We start from the raw sequence: 18,574 nt of genomic DNA on the forward strand, positions 1-18,574 counted from the left end.
TCTTTCCATCATAAATAACCCCACTGCCTCTTTTCTTTTCTTAGAGGCTAGTCCCTCCTCACCCCACCATTAGAAATAACACAGACAGCTGGAGCATAGCAAGGAGTCTTTACTAGGACGGGAGTGGGGTAGGGGGCATCCAGGGCAAGTAGAACTGGCCACCATTAGAATGGGCAGAATTTCTGGGGATCTTGAGTCATCTGCTGGGGATGGGGAGTTAATGCTTGTTGTGGACGAGAGGTGGAGGGATGCGGATATCCTGGCCTCTCTCCAGACGCCGTTCACAGTCAATCAAATAGTTAACTCCATCGATGACCAGCTGCACCAGCTCCACCTGGAGGACACTAACTCTCCATCTCTGCTTCTCACAACCTGAGTTTCTTTCTTTAGCACTGATTTTCCTGCTCTGGGAACTCACTTCCAATTGCCTCCCCACTCAACCTGAATTTCATTTCAGATTCTATTGCATTCCTGAGGCTGGCTCACCATCCTATGTCAACCCCCACAGACGTATACCTCTCCTCGCCCTAATCTCTAAGGATCTCACCTCTGACTTGCCCAGTCGGTCCAAATTAGAGATGTCAAAGATGCTGCCTGTAGCAGCTGTGTCCACTCCTCCAGTACCACGCTTTTGGAGTCTTAGGTTCTCCAGGATCTTTGGGAAGCGGCTATCCTGGAGGTGAGATAGGGATTGGGGGCAGAGTCAATAGGGCAGAGACTGGTCCTACCTGAAGACCGATCTGAACCTACCTGAACCTGCTCAGAGATGTTTCCCCTGACCCTTTAGTCACAATGTGTCTGGCTCCTCTCAAAGTGCCCACTCCCTCCCATCCACACACAGCCACCTTCCTCACTCACACCCCTCTCTAAGCCCACAACTCCTTTACTTTGCTTAGCAGGGGCAGTTTGATGTGCACTCCTGCCCGAAGTCCAGTGCCCAGGTTAGACGGACAGGTCAAGATGTATCCCAAACGCTCATTCCACATGAACTCCCAGCCACGCTCCTGGATCAGCCGCTCCACCTGAGTCCACAAAATCTCTGTTAGTGAAAAGTCAGGGATATGTGGACCCTCCCTTAGCTAGAGCCACAGGAACTCTATAAATGTGTCTAGAACCAGAAACTTGGGTTGTGAGAGAATGACACTGCTCTTTTTGTGTGTGTGTGTGGAAATGGTTTGTTATTATCATGCATATAAGGTAATTTTGATGTTGCAAGCCCATACTGATGAGATTGTATAAAAATATCTTGTGTGTGGAAGAGAAACTTGAAGGAATGGTGCATTGAGGATGATCTAGTGAAACAAACGGAGGTGGTAAAGTGAGCTAAGAAAGGATTGATTATTCAATGAGCTCCTCTCCATGCATTGATTATCTTTGCTTTGCTAATGAGCTGAGAGCCTGGAAGCTTCCTCCAGACAGAAAATGAGGGTGTAGGCTTTCCAAGAGGAAGAGGTAAGAGAGCCTTCTGTTAGCTGTGGAAAGAGCACATGTGAGAAAGCAGAGAGAAAGGTGAAAACAGTGCAGAAGAGCTGGACTCATTGTTATGTGTATGTGTGAGAGAGAAGTAGGCAGTGTGGGAAGGGTATTTTTGTTCTACTTAAGCATCCTAATCATGAAGATGACTATTAGAGTTGAAGAGACAGGGGATCTGCCAGAATGATGGACATGAAGATGACTACCTAACATGAGTAAAGGGGACCCTGTTCATAGTTCAGAAATAACCATGGCATAGAGGGATAGCTTACATGCTGAACAAGGAGAAACCTTTCCATCTAGAATGATAATAACAGCAGTTAACACTTATTGAACACTTACTATGGGCTGGGCCCTTTACATGTATTATCTCATTTAATCCCCATAACAACTTAAAATGTAGGAAGTCTTATTCTCCCAACTTTACAGATCATAAAATCAAGGCATATAATTTAAAAAGAACTTCCCTACCTACTTACAGTCAGAATATGTTTATTACTTGCTAAAAACAGTAGAAACTTCCCAGCTAGAATCTGAAAAGAAGAGGAGCTCTCTCTCTTTATAAGTCCAAAATAGAACTGTATATACGAGAACATACAACAAGAATTGGGTTTATGAGGATTTCTAATCTAGAATTGAATGTGGAGACCCAATCCATATAGGATTGAGATTCAGTTCAACCCCTCATGTAGAGCCACACATTCTGGAACTTAAGTCATCCCATCCTCCACCTTCCCTGGTCTCCCTCTCACTCCCAGCTTAAAACCTAGACATGATACTTTAGCAAGAATGACAGAATCCAGAGTCAAGGCTTACCTTGGCTCAGCACTGGGTGGTTACATTAGAATCATGAACACAGCAATCTCTCACTCCAAAGGTATGATCCAGGCTCATACCTTTTCCTTATCTGCATACCCTACCCTCCCACACCACATACCCCAGGCACTGACCCACCATCTCAGTTATCCCTTTTTTGCATTATCTGGCAACTGCTTTATTTACTTCCTTAGATTCCTCACATTCTTTCTCTCTTTCTATTCTTAGGGTGACCATATATCCTGATTGTCCCTGGACAGTCCTGATTTATATCTATTGTCCTGGAGTGATTGATGATGATCCCATTCACTATCAAAAGTGTCCTGAGTTGGTTGATAAACTATATGGTCAATCTACCTATTCCAGTGTTTGATTTTTCCTTACGTCCTCCCAACCTAGTTCCCTTATACACTCTTCTCCAACCTCTTTGAGGCCTCGGCAGAATCTTTCAAACACTTTCTTCATGTTGCCACCCTTCTCCATGGAGATGACCCGTGTATGATCCTCCTCATTCACCCAAATCAAGAAGCTCTTCTCATTGTTGTGCCTGAGGGCAAGAGAGAGGGAGGGACAGGCATCAAGAGGCAGAGCAAGAATTGGGAGAGATAGAGAAAAAAAGAGACTTACGGGGCATGGGGACAAAAGAGGTAAGGTCAGCCTCATACCAGATTCCACGAGCATCTGGCCAGTCTCGAGCCATTCCTGCTGCAGTCAGCAATGGGGACACAGGCTTATCAAATAGGAAGTGGTCCTGGGGAGAGTAAAGGGACTTGGGTTAAGAATCTTCACAGTACCCCTAAGCATCTCAGAGCCCATCAATCTCATCTGGCCCAGCCTCCCCTCTGATTCTTCTTTTCAGCTGTTCCTCCCACCCAACTCCCTCTCAAGGCCCCTCACATCAATAAGCTGCTGTTGCTCAGCCTCTGTCATCTCACTGAGCCGATAGTAACGTCCAGCCAGATCACCCTTCAGGCCACTCAGTGCATCTACCACCACACGTTCCACCTCTCGCCGCTCTGCCCGAGTGCAGGCTGGAGGCAGACTGAGTCCCCGGATACTTCGGCCAGTTCTGACTCTCGAGGACAATACATACCTCTCATCAAAGTAGCCAGAACGGATCTAGGAAATAAGAGAAATTAATGTAAGTCACCAAAAGACAGTGGGAGAGAGCTGAGGGCCCTGAGGAAGGAGAGACCTTAAGGACTAGAGGGGTCTTCTAAAGGACCCCTCTTTGGAAAGAGAAGCCCACTGGACAAGCACTCAAGTTGAAAGGGGTGTTATGAACCCTCCCCTAAAGTGCCCACCTTGGCGTATGGTTATTCTCATCTACCCTTTCCTCTCATCTATCCTCTCCTTAAGATACAATTCTTTCCCCACACCAAGACTAAAAGCTCAGCAGCATAATGACCATGAGTCAGGAAATAATTAAGGGGAAGGGAGTTGGAGAAACGGAGAGTTGTACATAAGGCAATGCAAGTCAGAAGTGGAATATTTAACTCACCTTGCTGGCATCCAGGTCAGTGGTGTGTTTCATCGTTCGGGGGTCATATCCATTGTGTCGCTCTTGAATCACAGGGTCAAACAGCTCAGCAAACACCTGAGGGGGAATTAAGAGGGAAAGAGTGGTTAGGGAGAGGGAATCCTTTCCCAGGCTTTAGTTGTGGATTGATTTCACTGGGTCAGAAAACATGAGTATGATGGTCCAGTCTTAAGGGAAAGTGAGGGGTTTTTAGGGGGAAGGAGCTGGGATTACTGGGAAGATGAATTGGGTCACCAGGGAAACTCTGAGGGCCCCCTACCTCATAGGTCTCCTCATCTCCAGCTACCATGCCCACAGTCTTGATGAAGGGGTGGCCGGGGTTGTCCACGCCAGTCTGGATACACTGATCTAGCGTCCAACCAGTGGGTGTGGTCTTGTCGCAGAGCCGGGCATAGACTGCTGGGGTCAGGTGACTGGCCATGCAGTTGTTGTGCTTTCGGAGGTCTGGGTACTCAGCGCTAGGGAGGGGGTACCCAGTAACCATGGAGGGATGGCACAGGGGGCCTACACCCAGTGCAGTCAGCTGGGAGCTGTCCAGTTAGCCATGTCTGGCTTTGCTCCTTGGGAGGGGAGATTAGAGGGAGTCTAAACCTTGGTAATCTCATTAGGGACTTTCAGGGTCTATTCTTTCCCAACAGGTCTAGCTTCCTCTGGTTGGCCGGCTCAATTCCCCCAGATATGCTCAGTTCTTTCCTCCAATGAACACAACATTAGGAATGGGGGAGGGGAAAGACTAAGGAGGGGAATTCAGGAAATGGGGGAGAACAGCAGGAAAAGGAGATTGAGGAGAGCGAAAAGGATAGTTCCTGGTCTCTCATTTAGGGATTTGGATAGAGTGAGCACAGGCATAACTCACAGGGCCAGAGCTAGTCTTGGGGGCGGGGACTGCAGGTTACAGGTCCCCAGGAATGCTTTCACCTTCTGGTTTTGGCTTCCACCCCCACCCCACTGAGGTCTCCAGACTGTACAGTGCCTCACTCCAGAGCCTTCGTGATTATAGCCCTTCTCTGTTGCCCGGGTCCTCATCTTCATCCACATCTGCGTTCCCGTCACCACCTGGCCCTCCAACCCCCCCGCGCCTCAGACGCTGATACCTCGGGGGATACAGCCTCCGTCGTTCACTGGCGGCTCGTACAGGTTCCGGGCGGAGCAGAATCCCAGCGGCTAGAGATCCAGCTCCAGCCAAAGCCAGGAGCCTCAGCCCCGGGCGGGCGGACAGCAGACGAGAGAAGGGACCAGCCATGGCCTGAGGGTCCAGCTAGAGAATCCCGGAGCAGGAGCTGGAGCAGGGCAGGAACGGAGAGGGAGGATGCAACTAGGCAGACTGAAGGCCAGAACTGGGTGCGAGGCTGGAGCCGAAGTGGGGGCCGGAGTGGAGGCTGGAGAGGGAGTAGGAGCCAGTACCAACCACACCGCAGGAGAGGCGCAATGAGCTAGCGGCGGGCGGGGGGAGGAGAGGGAGGCCCCAGCCGCAGTCGCCAGGGGTGGGGCTCACGCAGGCTCCGCCTTCCCGCTTGCCACCGCGCTAGGTATGCGGGGGCAGAGGTGGGCAGCACCCGCCAGGTAGATTAGGGGGACTGGAGATTCACACCCCTAGGCCGGGGATGCGGCCCACCTGGGGTAAGGCGCCCATATTTCAGCACCAAGTAGAGGACAGCACCCGACGGGAATAGCGAAACCCAGACACCCTTCCCCCGAGCCTCTCAGTTTAACCGGAAAACCGATTCGTCGCTCTGTGGGTGTGAAAGGGTGACATTGCCCAACATTTTCTCTGTTTTTGGCCTGCCCCAGGCTTCCCAGGGGAGGCGGCCACAGGGAAACCGCGGAATAAACACAGCTACCAGAGGAAGACACGGAGAAAGCACAGAGTTAGAGACACACTGGGAAAGACACCCGCTGGCTCAAGGTCACCTTTCCCTTAGAACCAGGAAGAGGACCAAGGCGCCTCCTTTCACACCTGTGCTCTTCTTACAAGGCTGAGCATTGCTCTCCCTGAGAGCTGTCAGGGAAATATTAACTCTTACTCCATCTATGCTGCGTTCCCCCACCCCAACCTGCCCCCAAGTCTGAAGCCCTGCTTTGTCCTGCCTCCACTTCTCATAATCCTCCACTTTTTTTTCTGCCTCCACCCGCCCCATCCCTTACTTTACCTTTGATCTTTTACTTTTCAGCCTCTTTTCCAGGCTCAGACCCGTTTGCTGCACACGGGACTCCCTCTGAATAGCCTCTGCAGGTTTGCCTACCTGTTGGTTGCACTGGGCGTGGGCCTGGGGTTGGACAGGAAATTGTTAGTTTGCCCTTCCTCCTTTCCCTTCTCTTACCTCTCTGTAGCTCCCAGTTCCTGGGCTGGAGAGGAGTGTAAGGTGAGGTTAAGGGTGTGGTGAGATCACTGGGTGTAGGAATGGAACAGGCAGGCACAGGTTTCCAACCACCAGGTGTGTTTGGCTCCCTAATGCTGTTTAATCCAGAGTGTAAGGAAGAGTGGTGTCCAAGGGGATAAGGTCACCAGGGAATCTCCACCTTCCTCCTGGTTCCCTCACCTCCTCTTTCTCCTCATATTTGAGAGAGGCTTTGTTCCCACAGCTCCAAGTGTGACTTGGGTGTGGCTTGACATTTGTCCTGTCAGGGAGGAAAATGAATGTTGGAGCCCAAATACAGATGTGGGGCTTCATTATGGAGGGTCAGTTAAGGTGGGGTACGCATGGTGGCATTATTCCCTCAGCTATCTTGGTGTACCCACAGCCAGTAAGATACTTGGAAATCTTAAGGAAGAGTACTTGAGAAAGAGATATTCTCTTCCTCTGGCCCCACTGATGAGACCTCACCCTACCCCTATTCTCTCATTCCCTTCATTTCTCTCAGGAATCCTTCTTCAACCTTCTAAGGAAAGCACAGGCGTGGAGGGAGGTGCCTTGGTCCTCTTCCCTTGTGTTCCTTTTCCTCCTTTCTCATTTGTAGGTATCCTTGGAAGCCATCCTCTTCTCTTTTAGGTCCATCACTTAACTCCTTCTTCTCCTGGTAAGAGAGCAGTTATCAGAGAATAGATAGAGCTCTGCAGTGGAGTGTGGTCACCCTTGGAGAGAGAGAAAATGTTGCCTGTGTTGTGGGGGCTCATTATCTAAGTTAAGGAGTAGCTGTGAGTAAGCGAGTATAATTACTTGGAAAGGTGTGTATTTACCCAGATAAAGGAGGAAGATAATCTTCCAGAGCAGTAGAGTTGTTATTTGATTGAGAGAGTAGTTGCTAAGATGAAAGAGGTAGGAAGCAGGAAGAAATAATTACAGAAGGTAAAACAAGACTTGCCCAGAAAAGTAGAGAAATCACTCAAGTTTAGAAAGTAGCTGCCAAAATTTGAATAATAGCTCCACTGAGAAAAGATAGGTATTTGTGTACTTTTCTTGCTCCCTGTGAGCCTCTCACAGGCGCATAATGTATTAATACTCATTTTTTGAAAAATTACCCTATAGCATATAAGAAGTAATTGATATATATTGATTTATTTAATAGTAATAATTATCAATAATATTTATAAAGCACTTTACAATTACAAGGAACTTCTTTTTTTTCTTTGAGGAAGATTAGCCCTGAGCTAACTACTGCCAATCTTCCTCTTTTTGCCAAGGAAGGCTGGCCCTGAGCTAACATCCATGCCCATCTTCCTCTACTTTTATATGTGGGACGCCTACCACAGCATGGCTTTTACCAAGCGGTGCCATGTCTGCACCTGGATCCGGACCGGCGAACCCCAGGCTGCCGAAAAGCGGAACTTGCGATCTTAACCACTGTGCCACCGGGCTGGCCCCGTACAAGGAACTCTTGTATGTATTATTTCATTGAATTGAATTAGATTGTTTCAATGGATGACTAGAGACTGAGTGTACATTATCAGGAGGATGAGAAGACAAGTTAATTACCTGGAAAATGCTTTAATAACTTGTTTGAAGAACTGGAGTGGTGGAAGGGATGTGAGCCTGCACATGAACTAGGGAGGTATCTGTTTCCCTTAGGGCCAGTCCTTAGAATCACCTCTATCTCATTTGGGAGGCCTTGGGGTCAGTATAATGAGGCACCTGACTGAAAAAGTGGTAAGATCCCTAAGGTTGCAGAGAAGAAACATGGAACGTGGAATTGTGTTGACCAGGGAAACGTAAGTGAGGATGCAAAGATAAAAATAACAATACAAACATATACAAAATGCTTTTACATAATCAGTACCCTATGCATTAGGTTTTTAATCCCACTCTCTTACAGTTGAGAAAACGGAGGCTGAGGGAAGTTCAGTGACTGGTACAAGGCTGCACAGCTATTACAGCTATTGTAGTTGATCAGTGATGGGGGAGGGGACAGAAGTCAGTGTTGGGACTGGTCAGGGGCGTCCATGAAGAGTCATTCAGGATTCAAACAAGTCTGGAGGGTAGAGAGCAAACAGAGTACGGAGATAGGACTCAACTTGTTCAGTTTTACATATCCATCCATTTTCTTGTCTCCTCCATAAATCAGTCTGTTCTTTTCCTTAACTTTCTGATCTGTTTCTCTTTTTGTCTCTGTTTTTGTTTCCAATCTCACCCTCACTCCTCTACATCTGTTAACATTTTCAACCTACATTTATTGGATCTTTACGGACATCATACCCCGTCGTATTTTATAAAACAAACAGAAGACTGGGTTTTGTCCTCAAGGAGGTGCAGTGTCACAAACTCTGCCTCTTCCTCTGCATCTCGTTTTCCCCCTCTTCTTCGTCTTACTGGAAAACCTCTGTATTGATCACGCATCTGGACTGTGGCGACGCAGCTAGAAAATCGGAGGAAGGGGAGCATCAGATTGCACTTCCTCCCTAGAGCCACTAGGGGCCACCCTCCTCCGCGCAGAAGCGCGGGCCAACGCAGCCTGACTCCGCCGCCGGTGCGCGCCCTCCGCTGATTGGTGGCGCCGCAGAGAAGTCGCGCTTTGATTGGGCCGCTGTCAGGTGTCGCTGCCGGCAGGTTCGGCTGCGCGAGCGCAGGGAGGCGGGTGAGTGAGGGCCGGGGGCGGTGGGGGAGTGGCTGGGGGCTGGGGGCGGTATCTGAGGGGGTGGGCTGGCTGGAGTGGGCTCCGCGGGCGGCGAGGGCCGGGGTTAGCACCCGCTGCGGGCAGCTTCGGAGAGACCCAGTGGAGAGGCCTCAATGTCAGCGCAGGGAGAGTGAGGCGAGGAAGGCGGGGGCGGGCAAAGGTAGTGGAGTCGGGCTGGGAGGGCGGTGTTCGCGACTGGGAGCTAGCTGTGTGAGGAGAGGACAGGAGGGGGTCCGCGAGGGAAGAGAAGGACGTGTGAGGGTCCGCGTGAGGAGCGGAGGCAGCAGGGGAGAGGGTCCAGGTGGGGACGTCTGTGCGAGGAGGGGTGGGAGTGAGTCAGCCTGAGGAAGTGGTTGTTGCAGAGAGGAGAGAGAAGGTGAGCCTGGAGAGAGGGCAGTGTGAGGAAAGATGGGATCTCAGGCAGTCTTAGTGGCGCATCATTGAGGGTTCGATATAAATATATTACCAAGTGTGGTGACTCATCTGAGGGTTTGAAGGACTGTTTATGGCTGTGGAATCAGTGAGTGAGGGGATTAGTTGGATTATTAATTGGATTAGTTGATCAGTGATGGGGGAGGGGACAGCAGTCAGTGTTGGGACTGGTCAGGGGCGTCCATGAAGAGTCATTTTAGCGAGCTGGAGAAGGAAGGCAATGTGAGTGAATTGATACTGTGAACATGGGTCTCAGCACAGTTCACCAGGGTCAGAATAAGGGTATGTGTGAAGGATTAAAAATTGCATCAAGAAGGAGCTAAGGGGTCCACTGTGGAATGTGGGAAGGACATAGTGTTGGTTACCTGAGGAGTTTTACTGTGTTGGAAGTCTTCCTGCCTGGACTCTATTGATGTTTCCCTTTCACCACTGATGGAGCCCTCCATCCAGTGCATGGTGATTAACGAAATTAGAGGACTACTGCAAGCAGCCCTAAATTCTAAGGGATAAAGAAGTTACACAGTTTACCCTCCCATCTACTCCTCCTCCAGATCTGATTTAACATAGATGTTCCTGAGAAGATTGCTCACCTGCCCCTCCCTCTCTCCTTTCCTACCTATCTTCTCCCTCCCTCCCTTCCATCCTTCCTTTTGCTTCCTTCCTTCTTTCCTTCCGCATTGATTTGGGCCAGAGTAAGACAGCCCTTTAGCCTAGTGTAGAGTCTGAAGTTTTCCTTTCTTTCGCAAAAAGTGTTAGGGGAGAAGAGCACAGAAAATAGGGGAATGGTTCTTAGAACACCATATTAGACCCCAGCTTCTCCCAGAGGTACATGTAAATAAATCCTGGCTTATTTCATAGCTGTTTCTGTCAGGCTTCTAGTTTTGCTTTGTTAACTATGAATTTAGGCCTTTCACCTCTCTTCAGCCCCATTTTGTGAAGAGTCTCTCCTTCCCCATTCTATTACTATCCCCTGTTAGAGAATTGTAGTAGAATGTCAAGAACTTGACTGTACATTCAGTGGAAAACCAAGGACTTAGTGGAAGAAAGGGTGAAGCGTTAGGAATCTTAGACATGAGAGAAAGCTCCTGCTTCAGAGAAAGGATAAAGAGTACAACAAAATTCTATTTGCCACAAGTCATGGAAATTGGGTCAGGTCACTAAAAAGGAGTTCAAAGAAATAGCCTATTAATCAGGAGGGGGAGTGTATGTATAAGACCTGCAGTGCACAACTGTAAATTATAAGTCTAAGGACAAAATGGAGACAAGCAGATGGTGAGGACTGGAAAGGCTGAAGTCTATATAAAGGTTAGCTATAACTTTCTAATCAAAGCTGGAAATCCCACTTATATTGGAAGGGCTTAAAATAAAAATACAGAAAGTAATTATTGAAGATTATTTTAAAAGTTGTTATTAATCCATTTACTTAAGGACTTTGTGACTTTCATTAGAGTCATTAGTCAGTATTTCTGAGAACTTTTGGAGAACATGGAAAATTGCTGATGTGTGACTCTGTTTTTGGAAAAAAATAACAGATACCCACATCCCCACAATTTAGTATTAACAAATGTTAACTTTTTGTATATTTGCTTCAGATTTTTAAAAAATTGAAATAAACATTATAGATAAGGTTGTTAAGTTCCATTCAACTCCTTCTGAATTCTGTTCTTCCCTCTCCTCAGAGATAACTAACCACTATCACTAATTTGATGTCTTTCTTTCCAGTCTGTGTTTTTATACTTCTACTAATTATGTATATAGTCATTAACATATGTAATATTTTTTATTTATACAAATAGAATTGTACTATGTGTATATTTCTTTTGTTTGCATTTGGAAGCTGTCCATGTTGTCACATGCTTTGATTCACTTTTTAAATTTCTGGTAATCTATCATTTATATACACTACATTGTATTTATCCATTCTTCTACTTGTAATATCTGAGTTTTCAGTTTTTTCCATTACCAACAGGGAAGTTATGAACATTCTTGCACGTGTCTTATGTGCGTGAGTTTCCCTACAGCAGGGTTTCTCGGCCTTGGCACTACTAACGTTTTGGACTGGATAATTCTTTCTTGTAGGGGAATACCTTATGTGTTTTAGAATATTTAGCAGTATCCCTAGCCTCTAGCCACTAAATGCCAATAGCACCTCCCCAGTTGTGACAATCAAAAATGTCTCCTGCCAAATGTCCCCTGCACAGCATAATCACAATTGTTTAAGAACCACTACTCTAAATGTATGTATGCAGAAGTAGAACTGTCAGGTTGTCCTGACTCAAGTTTAAGTCTTATGATATCCTCACTGATTGTGGCTCTAGGCAGGATTTTTTCCACTGTAGCTTCTGGTGTGAGGGACCTTGGCCTAGACCAGCTTTGGGTCTGTAGTACCAGAAGACAGTGGAGAGAAAATTGAAATTTCAATTTGAGAGTGGGCTGGAGGATGTTGTGTGGATGCCTGTATCCTCAGTCTCTCAACCAGCATTAGACCTTTTTCCTTGAACAGATTTTCTGGACTTAGGCATCTATATTTTAAAGTAGAGCAGGTAAAGGAGAGGTGGGGGGAGCATAGGGGATTTTAATGTTCTAATATGATGCTTAGAACATAAGATGCCCTCAATAAATGTTTTTTGAGTTAATCCTTGGTAGGAATGAAGATGGGGGTTAAGGGCAAAGGCAGCTGAGCTCTTTCATTCCTCTGCCCTTGAATTAAATCCCTGAGTTCAACACTACTGTGGGGAGGTGGAGGAGGGTTAGGAACATTGTGGAATGAATCCAAAGTTTGAAATGTCACTCTAACCTTCTCTTCTGGTAGGAATCAACAGTAGCCTTCCATGAAGAACTGCCTTTCCTACTTGCTGCTGGAGTTAATGGTGTTTCCTGCTGGCAGAATCAGGGACATGCCAGCACTGTAAGGGTTAATCTACTGATCCTCTTACCAGTCTCATGGTTGGGGGTGGGGTGAGCAAGGAGGAAAAGGGAGATCTTGCTTTTCTCTTATGGATCTTTAGTCATTTCAAGTCACAGCCCACACGCCTCCTTTCCTGTTGATCCTTCTTACCATAGCTTTGTTTCCTGTTTCCCCTAGTCCCTTTGTAGTTTCCTCTTATTTCTCATTCCCATTCCCCATCCCCACCCACTGTCATGAGGCTTGGATTCTGAGCTAATGAGATACCCTCCGCTGCAGATCGGGATGAGTGGGTGCTCCGGTGGGGATGTGGTCATTGCCGGCCAGTGAGGGCGAGAGTGCCACAGCCCACTTCTTCCTTGGAGCTGGAGATGAGGGGCTGGGCACCCGTGGAATAGGCATGAGGACAGAAGAGAGTGACGGCGAGCTCCTTGAGGATGAGGAGGATGAAGTGGTAAGACTAGAGAAAATTATGTCACTTGGTGTTGGGACCCCTGTCATAGAGTTGAGATTCCATTGGATGGAGACACCTCTCTTTTCTTTCCAAATGCATAAACTCCTTGTCATAAGCAGCCCTTCTCCAGATTAAGGGGAGGGACAGTGGAGATTGATTAGATTGTCTCTCTTTGAAATCCCTGCCCTTATGCCCTCCTCCTCTTGTCTCTTGGTTATTGGTTCTCTGGCTATTCTGCCTGAGCACACATTTCCTGTGGAAAGGCTCCTATTCTGTAGGCAGTAGGAATCCACACAGGCACCCCAATCTAGACCTAAGTTAGAAGACAACCTTTATCCCATACGTCCAAAGTCCTGGCAAGAAACTCTGCCCTAAGGAGATGAGACAGTGTTCCCTGATAACCATGGTCTAGGTGGGAAGTTCCTGAGTTCCTGACAGCATTTTCTCCCTGTAGCCTCCTGAACCTCAGATCATTGTTGGCATCTGTGCTATGACCAAGAAATCCAAGTCCAAGCCAATGACCCAAATCTTAGAGCGACTCTGCAGATTTGACTACCTGACTGTTATCATCCTGGGAGAAGATGTGATCCTCAATGAACCTGTGGAAAACTGGCCATCCTGCCACTGTCTCATCTCTTTCCACTCCAAAGGTTGGATTCTATGAAGGAAAATAGGAAGGAATGGTGTTGGGAAAGCTGGAGTAGGAAATGAGGTTCTTACTGTCAAATAGTAAAGAGGCCATCAGCTCTTCCTGACACACTAGAGAACAGTACAAAGGGGTTTGCTTTCCCTACATCTTGGAGGAGTTGCTGGGAGTAGTTTCAAGCCCATATTCAAACTTCAGGACAGCTCTAAGGTTCTTAGGGTCTCTGACAGAATTGGGTCTCTGGAAAGACCCTAAAAATAATTTCTTTCTTACTTTTTCCTGATGGATATACTAGAGTTGGGAAGTTGGGCAGAAGGATAAGTGATGGGTTGGATGGGTAGAGGAGCTCAGTGGCAACTAATAGCTTTAATATGTCTCTCTATTTTTCTTACTGTTTTCTCACTCTCTCTCTTTCGCTTTCTTTCTTTGGTCTCTCTATTTCCTTTTTCCATCCCAGGCTTTCCTCTGGACAAAGCTGTTGCTTACTCCAAGCTTCGAAACCCCTTTCTAATCAATGACCTGGCTATGCAGTATTACATCCAGGATAGGTATAGCTTTCTGATGACCGGTGGGATGGGTGGCTCTGAGATCATGACCACTCTGGGAGGGGTGGAGTCAAACAAACATGCTTAATTTTCATATCATACCCTCTTAAGTTCTGTACCCTGGTATCTCCCAATTCCTGAGCACATGAAATCCCTAGCTTGTCCCCTTAGTCACCATCCCCCACCTCTCCCAGCTAATTTATTCGGGGTGACAGGAGGGAGGTGTACCGGATCCTGCAGGAGGAGGGTATTGATCTGCCTCGATATGCTGTGCTCAATCGTGACCCTGCCCGGCCAGAGGGTAAGTACCTGGCCTTGTCCAGTCCTGTCCTGCCTTGCTTTCTATGACTTAGCCCAGTTTCACCCTCTCAACATCTCCTGTGTACCACCTATCTAAGTGAGGCTTTGGTTATTGGATTATGGGTAGAGTTAGAGCTGTGTGTCTTTGGACAGAGCCTTGGACCTCTTATATATGTATTATTATGTCTATATACCATACAGATATTATCATATCTATTACTAAGATACGGCCATAGAAATTTGAGGGTTATGGAGATTAAAACTTGGAGAAAGAGGAGTTGGAAATATTCTACAACCCTAGGTCCTAGGAATGACCACACACCTACCTTTCAGAGTGCAACCTGATAGAAGGAGAAGACCAAGTAGAGGTAAATGGAGCTGTCTTTCCCAAGCCGTTTGTGGAGAAGCCAGTGAGTGCAGAGGACCATAATGTTTACATCTACTACCCCAGCTCAGCTGGAGGAGGAAGCCAACGCCTCTTCCGTAAGGTGTGGGGGACATTTGAGCATTTGGGGAGTCAGACAGGTAGAAGGACAAGAATGAGGTTGTGGGGAGGGAAGCTGGAGGATTTGGGGACAAGGTGGAAGCAAGATTTTTTTTTTCTTCCTTTTCCTTCTGAAGATTGGCAGCCGAAGCAGCGTTTACTCTCCTGAGAGCAGCGTCCGAAAGACAGGGTCATACATCTATGAGGAGTTTATGCCAACAGATGGCACAGATGTCAAGGTTATGGTGGATACAGGGATTTAAGAGGTTATAAATGTCTGGGTGGGATGGGATGCTTGGGAAGCAAGTGGGAGTATGTGGAGGGGGTCACAGAAAATAAAGTGTGAATGTGATTGGCTTTCATATTCAGGTGAAGATAACAAGTGGGGGAAGTAGACATTTACATTGTCACTGTTAGAGCAAGGACAAGGGTGACATGGAAAATGGTATAATGTTGGTAAGTTATTTCTTAGTAAGGACTAGATGATAGTGCTGGAGTCTCAAGGAGAAACCTTCATAATGGTACTACACTAGGGCTCCATAAGAAAAATGTAGGTCTCCTTGGTCTTAATACTCAGGGTTTTGTTTTTGTTTTTGTGTTTTTACTCTGAAACTAGTTTATAGACCTTTTGCTCATATTGTCTTCTCATATGCAGGGTGAGCTGTGGGCATACTCAGTGATGCTATGTACCTGCAGGTGTATACAGTGGGGCCAGATTATGCCCATGCTGAAGCCAGAAAATCTCCGGCTTTGGATGGGAAGGTCGAACGAGACAGTGAAGGGAAAGAGATTCGATATCCAGTCATGCTGACTGCCATGGAAAAGCTGGTGGCCAGGAAAGTCTGCGTAGCTTTTAAGGTGGAGGAAGGCCCGTGGGGTGGGGGTGGGAGTGCTATGGAATGAGGGAGAGAGACAGGGGCACGGATCTGGGAAGAAGGAGTGGCTCTCTTGTTCTCATCTTTCCTCTTTCTCCTGCAGCAAACAGTTTGTGGTTTTGACCTTCTTCGTGCCAATGGTCACTCCTTTGTGTGTGATGTCAATGGCTTCAGTTTTGTTAAGAATTCAATGAAATACTATGATGACTGTGCCAAGATTCTGGGGTAAGGGGCACAGTGGTCTGGGGTGGGGAGAACGGGCTTAGAGAAGAGAGTTAGAAAGCTTTTACTTTATTTTAAATGTTATAAAAATTCTTTAAAACTGAAAAAGGAAAGTAGAGAAAGGGCTCCTCAGTCCTCTTGCCTTCCCAACACTGCACTCCCTGGAAGTAATTACTCCTCAGAAGTTTTAGACATAACAGTATGTCTTTTATTTACTTATGCCATGTATAAGTAAACTACATTGTACTAAATGTGATCATACTGTAGTACTGTTTTACAACTTGACTTTAAAAAAATTAATCATGTGATATTTAAAGCATTCAAAAATGAGTAAGGAATGATGAATGTGGTGAACCACGTATTCGCCATTGAGCTTAAGAAACAAAAATTAAGAATACAGTTGAAGCCCTTACATATCCCTCACTAATTACGTCCCCTTCCTTCTCACCCAGAGGTAACCAGAATCCTTAATTTGGTGTTTGTCATTCCCATGCATTTATTAGTATTTTTACCACATATGTGGGGGTGTTTTTTTGCATGTTTTTAGACTTTATATTAATGTATTCTTCTACAGCTTGCTAGTTTCTGTGAGCTTTGTTCATATGTGTAGTTCTGGTTTGTTCATTTTCACATGGCTTCTTCATGTTCTCCTTCTAGGAACACCATAATGCGGGAGCTTGCCCCACAGTTCCAGATCCCATGGTCCATCCCCACAGAGGCTGAGGACATTCCCATTGTCCCTACCACATCTGGCACTATGTGAGCAAAAGTAGGAAATATGGAGTAACCTACTTAAGGCACCTAAGTCAGACCAGTAGTTACTTCCTGACCCTGTGCCATCTGGGTAGTGGAGCCTGGGTCTCTTCTAGACAGTTTCCTTAACCCTAACTATGTTCCTAATCTTGGAAAGTTTTTCCTCTGTTTTTTAACATGTTGAGAAGGATGAAATGATGGGAGGGATGTGGGGTAGGATGGGGGAGAGGCTCTAACAAATAGCCTATCTTAGGATGGAACTTCGTTGTGTCATTGCAATTATCCGTCATGGGGATCGTACCCCCAAGCAAAAGATGAAGATGGAAGTGACACACTCAAGGTAGGAAGAGTGTCCTAATTTAGACAAATAGTTTTTTGTCAGGGAGATGGGAGGGGGCAGCTCCCAGAACCTTTGACTGTCTCACTTCATACTGAAGCTTCTCCTTATTTCTTCAGGTTTTTTAGTCTGTTTGAAAAACACGGTGGCTACAAGACAGGGAAATTAAAACTAAAGCGGCCCGAGCAGCTACAGGTAATAAGGTGGTGTATCTGGCTGGGAGGAGCAGTGCTATGGGAAAGACAGAGGGTATGGGATTGAGGGCCTTGATGAGAGACCAGGATGATAGGGTAACTGGCCAAGACTTGGCCTCCTGCAGGGATACCCTATTTTTAACTGTAGGAGGTGCTGGACATCACAAGGCTGCTATTGGGTGAACTGGAGAAAGAAGCAGGTGGTGAGATCGAGGAGAAGACTGGGAAACTGGAGCAGCTGAAGTCTGTGCTCGAGATGTGAGAAAGGGGATAGGAAATGGGAGCCAATAACAGTGAGAATTGGGTGCTGGGGTAGAAAGTAAACTGTAAGTTTATCCTGCAGGTATGGTCACTTCTCAGGCATCAATCGGAAGGTACAGTTGACTTACTACCCTCATGGAGTAAAAGCTTCTAATGAGGGGCAAGGTGAGATATAATACCCCTTTCCCGTTACCACTCGGATCTCTTCTTCTTGAACTCTTAGATGACCTCTATCCCAAATTACCTTTTTGGGCTCCTCAGAAGACCTAACATTTAGATGTCCCCACTATTTTCCTTAGATCTAGACCTATTCACTGCCCCTTGTTCCCACAGACCCACAAAGGGAGGCTCTGGCCCCATCTCTACTGCTGGTACTGAAGTGGGGTGGAGAGCTGACTCCTGCTGGCCGTGTTCAGGCTGAGGAGCTGGGGCGAGCTTTTCGCTGCATGTACCCTGGAGGACAGGGTGAGTGTTTTGGGGGGGGGGGGTGGTGGGGATAAATATGTAGCAGGGCTGGGATAAAATGATTAGGGAATAAGTTGGGGAAACAAAGGGACAGAGGAAATGGAGAAGTTAAAGGGGAAATGAGCATTCTTTCTTCCATGTGGGTATTTATAGCGATCCATTCCTGCTTCTCCCGTTTGCCCCCAGGTGACTATGCTGGCTTCCCTGGTTGTGGGCTGCTTCGTCTCCATAGCACTTTCCGTCATGATCTCAAGATCTATGCCTCTGATGAGGGCCGAGTCCAGATGACTGCTGCTGCCTTTGCCAAGGTGCACACCAGTTCTCTCACAGTCCCAGCATCTATTAGGTAGAGAAGCAGAGAATTTGGAGAACTAGTTGGGAAACTTCAGGGTGTTTGTGTGCCGACTCAGAAGTTTCTTCTTGTGTCTGACCCCATTCTATACTACTGAGAATGAGCTGAGAATAATTAGTGGGGGTAGGCCCCTTGACCTTACCCCAGCTCTCCAAGCCAGCTCTCATTTGATCTCTGGGACCATCTAGGCCTAGGGGGACTATACTGGAAGAAAAACTAATAGACTTTGTGCTTCCCCTGCAGGGCCTTCTGGCTCTAGAAGGGGAGCTGACACCCATCTTGGTACAAATGGTGAAGAGTGCCAACATGAATGGACTCCTGGACAGTGATGGCGATTCCTTGAGCAGCTGCCAGCACCGGGTGAAGGCTCGGCTGCACCATATTTTGCAGCAGGATGCATCCTTTGGCCCTGAGGATTATGATCAGGTCAGGTTCTCCCTATCTTTGTACCCAACATACCCCTGATCCCAA

The 18,574-nt window shown here is 47.0% G+C and overlaps 2 protein-coding genes across 38 annotated transcripts in view; one reads left to right on the forward strand and one right to left on the reverse strand.

The window, feature by feature from the left end:
- Window positions 1-89: 89 nt before the first annotated feature.
- On the reverse strand, window positions 90-6,218 carry CKMT1B (creatine kinase, mitochondrial 1B). Of its 2 annotated transcripts, XM_008528503.2 has the most exons (10): window positions 5,980-6,218; window positions 4,924-5,109; window positions 4,089-4,287; window positions 3,791-3,886; window positions 3,187-3,408; window positions 2,955-3,040; window positions 2,713-2,836; window positions 888-1,022; window positions 548-673; window positions 90-334 (listed from the first exon to the last, which is right to left on the reverse strand). In XM_008528503.2, the coding sequence occupies exons 2-10, from the start codon at window positions 5,070-5,072 to the stop codon at window positions 218-220; spliced, it is 1,254 nt and encodes a 417-aa protein (XP_008526725.1). In that variant the 5' UTR covers window positions 5,073-5,109; window positions 5,980-6,218; the 3' UTR covers window positions 90-217. The 2 variants fall into 2 exon arrangements, with proteins under 2 accessions (XP_008526725.1, XP_070438671.1); XM_070582570.1 differs by lacking the exon at window positions 5,980-6,218 and having other exon boundaries at window positions 4,924-5,416.
- PPIP5K1 (diphosphoinositol pentakisphosphate kinase 1) overlaps window positions 6,157-18,574 on the forward strand; it is a 43,209-nt gene continuing 30,791 nt past the window's right edge. For 16 of the 36 annotated variants that reach the window (XM_070582157.1, XM_070582264.1, XM_070582242.1 and 13 more), the window contains exons 1-18: window positions 8,701-8,839; window positions 12,123-12,218; window positions 12,495-12,669; window positions 13,124-13,319; window positions 13,773-13,863; window positions 14,076-14,161; window positions 14,494-14,648; window positions 14,782-14,883; window positions 15,341-15,502; window positions 15,623-15,744; window positions 16,399-16,500; window positions 16,748-16,834; window positions 16,951-17,026; window positions 17,174-17,283; window positions 17,369-17,451; window positions 17,620-17,751; window positions 17,938-18,059; window positions 18,347-18,529. In XM_070582157.1, coding sequence (XP_070438258.1) covers window positions 12,523-12,669; window positions 13,124-13,319; window positions 13,773-13,863; window positions 14,076-14,161; window positions 14,494-14,648; window positions 14,782-14,883; window positions 15,341-15,502; window positions 15,623-15,744; window positions 16,399-16,500; window positions 16,748-16,834; window positions 16,951-17,026; window positions 17,174-17,283; window positions 17,369-17,451; window positions 17,620-17,751; window positions 17,938-18,059; window positions 18,347-18,529 — 1,956 coding nt within the window. In that variant the 5' untranslated portion in view covers window positions 8,701-8,839; window positions 12,123-12,218; window positions 12,495-12,522. Of the gene's footprint in view, window positions 6,193-6,792; window positions 6,848-7,455; window positions 7,648-8,486; window positions 8,840-8,867; window positions 10,616-12,122; window positions 12,219-12,494; window positions 12,670-13,123; window positions 13,320-13,772; window positions 13,864-14,075; window positions 14,162-14,493; window positions 14,649-14,781; window positions 14,884-15,299; window positions 15,503-15,622; window positions 15,745-16,398; window positions 16,501-16,747; window positions 16,835-16,950; window positions 17,027-17,173; window positions 17,284-17,368; window positions 17,452-17,619; window positions 17,752-17,937; window positions 18,060-18,346; window positions 18,530-18,574 lie in introns of those variants that run through there. The other 20 variants (XM_070582400.1, XM_070582409.1, XM_070582411.1 and 17 more) reach the window with 12 other exon arrangements.

This window comes from Equus przewalskii, chromosome 1, assembly GCF_037783145.1.
Source record: "Equus przewalskii isolate Varuska chromosome 1, EquPr2, whole genome shotgun sequence".
Taxonomy (NCBI): Eukaryota; Metazoa; Chordata; class Mammalia; order Perissodactyla; family Equidae; genus Equus; species Equus przewalskii.

Coding starts and splice junctions, on each gene's coding strand:
- CKMT1B (XM_008528503.2), bottom strand. CDS start 5,072: ATGGCTGGTCCCTTCTCTCGTCTGCTGTCCGCCCGCCCGGGGCTGAGG. Junction 3,887..4,088: donor GAGATGAGGAGACCTATGAG/GTAGGGGGCCCT, acceptor ATTCCCCCTCAG/GTGTTTGCTGAGCTGTTTGA. Junction 674..887: donor AACTGCCCCTGCTAAGCAAA/GTAAAGGAGTTG, acceptor TCTCACCTCCAG/GATAGCCGCTTCCCAAAGAT.